The 10,103-nt window shown below is 53.8% G+C and overlaps 1 protein-coding gene across 1 annotated transcript; it reads left to right on the top strand.

Annotated features, from left to right (window-relative positions):
* Nucleotides 1-8,399: 8,399 nt before the first annotated feature.
* Nucleotides 8,400-9,881, top strand: LOC308057719 (olfactory receptor 14C36-like; the record flags this gene model as incomplete). The annotated part of the gene is made up of 1 exon (XM_080411772.1): nucleotides 8,400-9,881. The coding sequence occupies exon 1, from the start codon at nucleotides 8,853-8,855 to the stop codon at nucleotides 9,879-9,881; it is 1,029 nt and encodes a 342-aa protein (XP_080267898.1). The 5' UTR covers nucleotides 8,400-8,852.
* Between the last annotated feature and the right edge of the window lie 222 nt (nucleotides 9,882-10,103).

Here is a 10,103-nt window from a genome sequence, read left to right as displayed (position 1 = left end):
TGATGACTAGAATGGGTTTCCCTGGCAGAAAACACTTCAAGAGCTGACAGGAGCAGTGAGGGATAAGCCTTCTGCAGGCAGGATCTGCACCACTTGCTGCACCACCCTCCCAACGCTGGAAACTCCGTGTTCCCGGCCTCGGAAGGGACGGCATACAGCTGACACGGTTGTCTCTGTGTGTAGAGAGTTTGCTCTAACCAAGGCCATTTGAAATGACACTTTGTCTCAGAGTCCAAGTGCCTTTCTTACTGCAGCCATAACCAGCTGGACTGCTGATGGCCAGTCCCCCAAGGAAGCTGGACACTCCAGGGACCCCAAACTTGCCTTCATGGCCACGTGCCTCCTAGTGGCCTATGAGCTTCTCAGATGTAATGGATGTCGTAATGATAGCCCAGATCATCAGCCTGCTTGTGACCTCGGTTACTCCTTGGTTAGCGGTTCCTGAACTGGAGAAGGCAGTGACAAAGAGATGCACAGGAATGGAAGAGATGGGCAAGGACCCTGCAGGTGCCACGAAGGCTTTGCAGGAAGAAGTGTGAGGAATAGCCCCTACAGCTGTGCAAAATGGAATGGCATTAGATATGAAGCTGGCATCTGAAGGCAGAGTCTGTGCTGTTGTTAATAGCAGTTGTTGCGTATATGTAGATCAAAGTGGGAGAACTTCACAGATATAAAAATAATGGGAAATTTTCTAATATTTCTCATGAGCCCTAGAATGTTCACACCTTCTCTGGAATTCAAGATATTTCGAATACGCTGATGACCTCGTTTCCTGATTTACAGCTCTGGGTTAAGAAGTTCATCCCCAGATGCTTTTCTCCTCTTTCTCTATGATCACTCCAATCCATTCTACCTATGTTGTTTCTGCTTTAAGGTTCAGAGAGGAAAAGTTGTTCTGTCTTTCAGTAGTGTCTCTAATATTCCCTATGGGCAACTCTTCAGTTGTGGCAATAGACCTCATGAAGACCTGTACGAAATAACAATTATATAGATGAGCAGTGTATTTTTTTATTTATTAATTTCTATCCCACTCCCTCCCAAACACACCCCTGATAATTAATCCCTCTTTTATTCCTGTTTACACCCCATTCTATAAGGAAAGCAGCCAATTATTACTGCCAAGAATTTGCTAGATTCAGCTGCAGAGATGGTTGAAGAAGTCTGATGTCAAGTGATGTCTCATGGGGCTGAGGACAAAAATGTTGAGAATGGAGAGCTGAGGAGCTACGCTGTCCACGCGGTGTTTAGCTCCAGGGATTGATTTTCCTACCTGTCCGCACCTCCTCAGGAGACACTGTGCATCAAGAGCAATTGGAAAATCCTTCTATCATTTCTCCAAAGTGCTCATTACCTGCCTTCCTCTTTCACTGTACTGCTGAAACTTATCTCATTAAGTGTAGGAGCCAAACTTGAAGACCAGATGTCCCTGATGGAAGAGACAGGGCTCGTCAGGGCGTTCTGCCTCTTCATGAGCCCAGGGTATCTGTGGTGCTGTGGACTTCAGGTGTTCAGAGGAGACTGAAGAAACCTCTCGAGAACACCAAGTCAGAGGCAAAGCCCACAGCCCCTGGAAGCGTTAATGGGCCCCGCTGAGGGCCATGGCTGAGAAAGCCTCCCCATGGCCTTGTTAGAGCCCATCCTGGGAGGCTGTGAGGGCAGGAAGGCAAAGGCGCTGTGCAGGCAGCTCTGCTGCTGAGCAAAGCCTTGGCTTGCTTGATGAAGCAGGAAGGCCAAGCCATGACCTGCAGCCTGTGGGAAGGTCGGTGCTGTCCCTCACACAGAGCTCAGGGCTCTTCCTGGGGACCATGGAAGGTGGGCATCCAATGCCCAGTGAAGGACAGCAATGGCACAGCAACTTCCAGCTTCCCCATGGGGCTGCAAGGAGGCAACGATGTCCCAGTGCCATGGGACAATGTGTCTTCTCACAGACTTCAGTGAGAGAAACAGCTGCCTTTGCCAAGGGGAGAAAGAGCTGGTTTATGTTCCTGCCTTCGAGCCTTGCCAGTGCCCTCTGCCATCTCTATTTCAAGCTGTCCTACATGGTTGGAGCCCTGCCCCTGTTGCCCTGCAGGCTGTAGGCACCATCTCGCTGCCCTGCCTTGCTCTCACCCCAACATTGCCATACCTTCGCTGAGGTACCTCCACTCTCACCGGCTCTTCCTTGAAACACAAACCATGGGCTGATCCAGGCTCCCTCTGGCTGAGCTCTTGCATCGCAGTAGGACCCTTGCAGTGACAGTTCTTCCTCCCGATAGCTAGTCTTCATCTTCAGCATTAGACTTTGTCTAATCTAAAAATTAGATTTTTCCTCTCTCCTCTTTTTTCCCACTACCCAGGAAAGTTTTACCACCTCAGGAACTACTCTCCAAGCAGGGAACCTAACTCAATATATTTTTTTGGTGGTCTTTCCCCTCAAAAAAGTGAAGTCATCTGCACATGGTCTTCTAAACCACATGGCTGCTGCAGGCCTTTCAGCTTCTCCCAGGGACATGACCAAGCTACATGCCTGCTGCTGTCCTGTCATGTCCACAGGCAAAATGGAGATGACAGGCTGTACCCCAGCCCTTTTCCTGGAGAGGTCCTGTGCTGTAGCTTGGCAGAGGGACTGTCCCAGCCATGTTCCTGGTGCTGGCCTGTCACCTCCAGAACTGGCCTCACAGGCCCCTTCACAGCCAGGCACGTCCTCCTGCATGAGGAGTTCCTGAGAATCAGCTCTCCTCCTCATAACACACCCCTCCATCACCCTCATTCTAACCCATGACATGGCCACAGAAAAGCAGCCTTGTTTCATTCAGATTTATCAAAGGCATTTCCCACAAGCCATTTGAGTGGAGAAACATTTTTCACATGATCTTCCGTAGATGTGTTGACACACACATGATATACGAACTTTCATATATATGGCTTTTTTTCCAGGTTGGACTGACTGCTGGAGATCATTGAATCCAGCCCTCCAGCTGAGGCAGGGTCAGCTAAAGCAACTTGCTCAGTAACTGGTCTAGGTAGGCTTGTGATATCATAGAAGCATAGGAACAGAGAATCATTTAGGTTGAAAAAGACCTTCAAGATAATCAAATCCAACCGTTACCACAGGACGGCCAATCCCATCACTAAATCATGTCCCGAAGCACTGCATCTATGTACTTTTGAAACACCTCCAGGGTGGTGAATCCACCAGCTCCCTGGGCAGCCTGTTCCAATGCTTGACCACCCTTGCAGTGAAGATGTTTTTGCTCATATCCAAACTAAACCTCTCCTGGTGTACCTGGGAGAAGAGACCTACCCCACCTTTCAGGTCTACAACCCAACCTTCCAGGTCTACATCAACCTTTCAGGCAGTTCTAGAGAGCAGAAAGATCCCCCCTGTGGTTCATCATCTCCACACTATACAACCCAAGTCCCCTCAGGTGCTCTTCAACTGACCAGGGCTCCAGACCCTTCACCACCGTTGTTGCCCTTCTCTGGACATACTAAAACACCTCAACATTACTCCTGGAGTGAGGGGCCCAAAATGGAAACACAGTGTTCAAGGTGTGGCGTCAGCAGTGCCGAGTACAGGGGGTCGATAACTGCCCTGGTCCTGCTGGCCACACTGTTTCTGGTACCAGACAGGATGATATTGGCCTTCTTGGCCACCCGGGCACACTGATGGCTCATGTTCAACCATCTGTCACCCTGCACCCTCAGGGTAGCTCCCCACCAGGCAGCCTTCCAGCCACTCTGCCCCAAGCCTGTAGCCTTGTGTGGGGTTGTGACCCAAGTGCAGAACTGGCACTTCTCCTGGCTGAACTTCATACAATTGGACTCACTTGAAAGGTCCAACCCGTGCAGATCCCTCTGCAGAGCCTTCCTGCCCTCAAGGACATCAGCACTTCCACCCCACTTGATGTTGTATGCAAACTCACTGAGGGTGAACTCAGTCCCCTTGTCTGGGTCATTGATGAAGTTCTGAAACAGGACTGGCCCCAGCACTGAGCCCTGAGGAACACCACTCCTTATGGGCCATCGTCACCTGGATGTCACTCCATTTCCTACCCCTCTTGGGGCTTGGCTGTCCAGCCAGCTCTAACCCAGTGTGGAGAACACCCACCGAAGCCATGAGCAGCCAGTTTCTCCAAGAGAATGAAGTGGGAGGTGGAGCCAAAAGGCTTTCCTAAGGTCCAGGTAGACAGCATCCACAGCATGTCCCTCATCCACTGGGCAGGTCACCTTGTCCCAGGAGGAGATCAGATTCATCAGACAGGACCTGCCTTTCATAAACCCATGCTGGCTGGTCCTGACCTCCTGGTTTTCCTGCGCCTCCTGTGTGATGGTGCTCAGGATGATCAGCTCCACAACCTTCCCTGGCACTAAGATCAGGTTGACAGGCCTGTAGTTATCCCGATCCTCCCTCCTACCCTTCTTGTAGGTGGGCACCACTTGACTAACATTCAGCCTTCTTGGGCCTCCCCAGTTAGCCAGCACTGTTGAAAGTCACCCCTGTGGTGAGGCAATAGAGAAACACACCAATGATTTTCAAAGTGTCCCTGCATCACGGGATGTCCATTGTCAAGGACACAATCAAAAGCACCTTGTCCTTTCTGGATATAAGGTTCACCGGAACCACATGTCCTCTGGGGCTGCAGAGGCATCACTGGCAGCAATGCCTTCTCCTGCAGCACTGCACAGTCCAGCCCTGCATGTCTCTGGTCCCAGGGACAGCATGGATTGCTCTTCTTAGGGACATCTCATTTCACCGTCACAGTGACCTCTGCCCACCACCCCAGCATGCGCTGCAGCAAAACATTTTGCTGGCGTGTGACCTTGGACACTTGGTAGCCATTATTATTTTTGTTGTTACATGTCTGAGCTTGGCCCTGGTGACACAGGTGTGGTTCAGGGTAACTGCTCTGAAATAACCTAAATCAGGGAGAGGAAGGGGAAAAGTCTTATTTAAGCAGCGTGAGGAAGCCTTAGGATCAATAACCTCACATCTTCTTGGGGAATTTAGAGATCCTGTGGGTTGACATGGCAGGAGTTTGGGAGTGGTTTGGAGGTGTTTGCAGGTCTGGCAAAGGTGAGAAGAGATCAAGAGCTGACTCCATGGCCATAACAGCCACTTTCATTTGACTCCAAAATGGACCAGCCCCTGCCCAAACCTGAGCCAATAAGCAATTCTAGTGGCACCTCTGTGATCCCCTATGGTAGAAAGGACAAAACACAAATGGAGAGGGGTGAGAATTATGTGAGAGAACAACCCTAAAGACATCAAGGTGAGTGAGGAAGGAGGGGAGCAGCGAGACAGAGGCTTGGTGGGATCCTGCAAGCCAGTGGTCAAGTAACCACCCGCCGACAGTCACAGGGCAGCACAGTGACAATGCCCCTTTAGGTGTCTGCAGGTACGTTGCATCGGCATTCTAGCACAGCTGCCAGATGAGCCAACAGCTGTGATGCTCACTTGGATCTGAGACCCTGCATCATTCGTTGTCCACCTTGGTTCTAGGAGCAAAGAAATGGTGGAGTCTCATCTCCCAGGGGGAGTGAGGCAGGAGAGCAGCAGAGTGCAGGCCCCAGGTCACACACTGGCAGGCTGTGGCCTGTGCAGAAGGAGGGAACGCTCCTTCGGGTGCCCTGGAACTGCCCCACAAGCATAAACTCCATTTTCAATGTTGGAACCGTTGGAGGCTGCTGTCCTTGCCGAGCAGCTGTGCTGAGCTCTGCCACCTGCCCTGGCACTTGGTTCCCTCAGTGCCACAGCTCTGTCTGCAACAGGACGGGCTCCAGCTGCCTCTGCGTGGGCCCCTGGCTGAGGGCACTGCTGCACATCTGGGCTGAAGCCCCCCAGCTGTGGCACCAGCCCAGCTCTGCCTGGCCATAAGGCAACTGGTACCAAGTGTCCCCGAGCCCATGGGTGCAAAGGCTTTGCTTCAGAGCAGAGACGTGGCCTGGGCAGAGGAGACCTGAGTCTTGAGCCCTCGGACTGTGCAATGAAGTGCTGAAATGGGCTCTGCAGGGCTTACTGAAGCACTGAAGACATCCTCCCCGCCCTGCCTGTAGAACCACCAGACACACACGTACACACACGCTCCTTTAGGAGTACTTGGATCCTTTGCTGCAGTCTTACTGGTGTCCTCTCTTGCAACGGGTTAACAAAGGTTGATACTCATGCACAAAACTTTTTCTCCTAAGAGAATTGCCACTGCTGGAAATAAGTGTGTCCCCAGGTGAGGCAAGGAGCATGAGTGATTGCATCAGGCTGCTGCCCAGCAGGTTCCCCTGCAGCCCCAGGGACAGCTGGAGGGAGCCCAGAGGGGCAGAGCAAGGGCTGCCTTGGGCTGCTCCCTGCTGCCGAGCTGGGCCGGGCTCCTGCCATGGAGGCAGCTCCTGGCAAGCGGGCAGCGCTGCAGAGAGACAGCTCTGCCCACCAGCAGCTCCTCTGCAAAGTGCAGCAGGGCTGAGGCACTGCCTGCAGGCACCCAGGGCAGAGGAGGGAGGCAGGGAGAGCTCAATGGCAGACCTTGGTGGGAGGCTGCTGAGAGCTCCCTGCTGGAGAAATGTGCAGAGCCCTTGAGCCGGTAAGTGTGTGGCTGCAGGGCAATGCCTCTGCAGTTGCTAGCCGGGTCTGCAGCAGCTGGGGCCCCCCCAGCCTGTGGGACCGTGTGGGAGCCTTTTGCTGTGGAGGAGGCCAGTGTGCTGCAGAGCAGGGCTTCCCTGCTGCAGCGTGGGAGGGCCAGGGCATGTGGGCTGCCTTGTGCCAGGGCCGGCTGCAGGGCTGTGAAGGTGGCTGTGCAGGCAGGGGTGCCCAGGGCTGTCCTTGCCAGCAGGGTCCCTGCAGCCGCGGGGGCTGTGTGCTGGGGCAGGGGCTCTGCCGCCTGCCAGGGGCAGCTCTCAGCCTGCCGGGGGGCTCCCCACAGCTCTGGGGGCGTATGGACTGAGCCCCGAGAGGGAAGGATCTCTCTGCTGTTGAGAGTGTGCTGCATGGCTGAGTGCTGCTTACAAGGATAGGTTACCCTCAGAATGTGTCTGGATGAGACTTTTCGTATCGAAGGTCAGCGCAGGGATTGCTATGATAAATCCAGGGCTCTCCTCAATCTGTGTTTTCAGTTTTCTGTTGTTGGGGGCAGGAGAGGGAAGGCAGAAATGTTAATGGAGATCTCGAGTTTGAAGATGTCACTGACACTCCCAGCTGTAGCTCTGAGTGATGAGGAGGTCTGCCAGGAGCCTCCTGAAGTGCCCTCAGCCACTCCTCCGCCTATGAACAGCAGCAGCAGCACCTTTGCTGGGGCCATCAGGGTCGTTCTGAGCTGCCCTTTCCCCCTGCGGACAGGACCCTGCGCCCATACAGTGCCCTGCAGAGAGGCAGGTTTGTGCGGGGCCAGTGCACAGAGGCTGGGATGGGGTCTGTGAGCACTGACAGGGAAAGACCTGGCACAGGGAGATACCTCCCACAAGGAAAATCTCCTGACATCCAGGATATTGCATGGACTGATAGGAAACTTCAGACAGAATTGTTGTTGAAAGCAGAATCAGAAAGCTCTCTCTGACCATGTGCAGTGCAGACCCCTTTCTCTGAGGCATCCCCCTGGCTGCTCTCCCCCCAGCAAAGCCTCTGCCCTCAGGGCTGGGGGTCCCGAGGTGTGAGCCACCCCCTCTGCAGCCAGAGCTCCAGCAGAGCCGCGGTGCAGCTCTGCAGCCACGTGCCCCGGCCCCTCTGCAGAGCACAGGGGCTGAGAGCAGCTGCCCGGCAATGTTGGTGTGTGGGAGGTGGCGAGCAGAGCTGGGCAAGGGCAGCGCTGCCCTCAGTGCCTGGCACGCTCGCCCTGGACACTCTTACCTAGACCGTCAGTGCAATTTTACTCCTTTCTCTGCCTTTTTGTGTTAGTTTTATTCTCTTGCTCTTGCTGTCAGGCTCTCTGGGGCTGGGTGTTTCAGCTGCAGAGTCACACTCTGACCTTGTGGGTCCTCTCCTGCAGGTGTGTCCATGGGAACAGGTGTCCCAGCTTTCCTCTCACCTGTGGGGCTGTCGGCAATGCCCTATGTGGGGCTGGGCAATGGGCTGGTTCTCCCTGAACCAGATGCTCTTGTTAGGGCACTTGGCTACCTCCTTGAAGTTCCCTTCCAAGCAGTGCGTTGCCCTTCAGAATGGAAACCTGTCCCCTCGCACCCATTAGTGATCTGAAAGCCCCACGTAGAAGCGTAGAGTTTCTGTGATGGAGAAAACGCTGTTGGGGTGGGTGGAATGAGTGGTGTATCCTTTGCTGTGGGTGGGATGCTGAGTTCTGATGAACATCTACAACCTTTACTGGTCTGTGGTGGGTCAGTCTGTTCTCAGCAGCGCCTTGTGGTATTTCAGGGTAACATGAGAGTGTGGCCACCATTCATCTCAGGAAGGTGCAAGCCCACAGAAACCGGGAACCAGATGGACAGACCACCTCCCCTCACTGTGCACTCACCCACAGGCAATCCTCTTGCCTCACAGACCTCACTCTGTTCCACCGGAGGGCAGCCAAAATGCTCTGCTTTTCTGACATCCGAGAATACTCAACAGGAGAGATGGGGGGAGCTGTGAAAAAACGAAAACTCTCTTAAAATGCCTTCACCCTTCCCGTTCCTTAGCACTGGCGCTGCAGACGCTGACCAGCCCTTCTGCGTTGGCACTGGTTTCACAGGACAAAGTTAAACACCAGGACTGGTCCCTGCCCCCACCCACTGCTGCAGAGTGGGGCTGGCTGGTCAAGAGCCCGTGGGCAGATGCCCTGCTCTTCACCACCCACATGGCCAGCACCAAGCAGGGCTGCAGCCACACAGCTGCAGGAAGGTCTCCGAGAAAAGAGAGGGATGTCTGTGTGTGACGGGGGGATGGTCTGTGGGAAATGGCTTTGATTTTGCTTGTAGACGTCTCCCATAAATTATCACTGTCTTTTTCTCCTGTGACAGGACCCTATGCCCAGAGGCAGCAGATGCCCAACAGCAGCTCCATCACCCAGTTCCTCCTCCTGCCATTTGCAGACACGCGGGAGCTGCAGCTCTTGCACTTCTGGCTCTTCCTGGGCATCTACCTGGCTGCCCTCATGGCCAACGGCCTCATCATCACCGCCGTAGTGTGCGACCGCCACCTGCACACCCCCATGTACTTCTTCCTCCTCAACCTCTCCCTCATTGACCTGGGCTCCATCTCCACCACTCTCCCCAAAGCCATGGCCAACTCCCTCTGGGACACCAGGGACATCTCCTACTCAGGATGTGCTGCACAGCTCTTCTTGAATGTCTTTTTCCTTTCGGCAGAGTGTTCTCTCCTCACCGTCATGGCCTATGACCGCTTTGTGGCCATCTGCCAGCCCCTGCACTACGGGACCCTGCTGGGCAGCAGAGCTTGTGTCCACGTGGCAGCAGCTGCCTGGGCCAGTGGGTTTCTCAATGCTGCGCTGCACACGGCCAATACACTGTCACTGCCGCTCTGCCAAGGCAATGCCCTGGGACAGGTCTTCTGTGAAATCCCACAGATCCTCAAGCTCTCCTGCTCACACACCTACCTCAGGGAAGTGGGGCTAATTGTGGCTAGTGCTTGTCTAGGTGTTGGCTGTTTCATTTTCATTGTTCTGTCCTACGTGCAGATCTTCAGGGCTGTGCTGAGGATCCCCTCTGAGCAGGGGCGGCACAAAGCCTTTTCCACATGCCTCCCTCACCTGGCCGTGGTCTCCCTCTTTCTCAGCACTGGCATGTTTGCACACCTGAAGCCCCCCTCCATCTCCTCCCCATCCCTGGACCTGGTGGTGGCAGTTCTGTACTCGGTGGTGCCTCCGGCACTGAACCCCCTCATCTACAGCATGAGGAACCACGAACTCAAGGGTGCAATGTGCAAACTGATAGCTGGATGTTTTTCTGAAGGAATAAAATTATGACTAGCATTTATAATGTAATTCATCACAGACCCAGACTCTCTTCTGAATTTGTCGTATTTGCTTGTGGTATTTAATTTCTGATAAAGTTGTCATCCCCATTCTAATTTCTTCTGTGATTTTCTTTTCTGAAGGTTCCCTGCTCTCTCTTTGTCTAAGGGCCATTAAGCAACTATATTTTTCCCGGGATTCTTCCTTCCAAGGCCTTTCTGGAGCTGCAGGGAC

This window comes from Falco punctatus, assembly GCF_963210335.1.
Source record: "Falco punctatus genome assembly, contig: scaffold_29, whole genome shotgun sequence".
Classification (NCBI taxonomy): domain Eukaryota; kingdom Metazoa; phylum Chordata; class Aves; order Falconiformes; family Falconidae; genus Falco; species Falco punctatus.
This window is presented reverse-complemented; position numbering and strand designations above follow the sequence as displayed.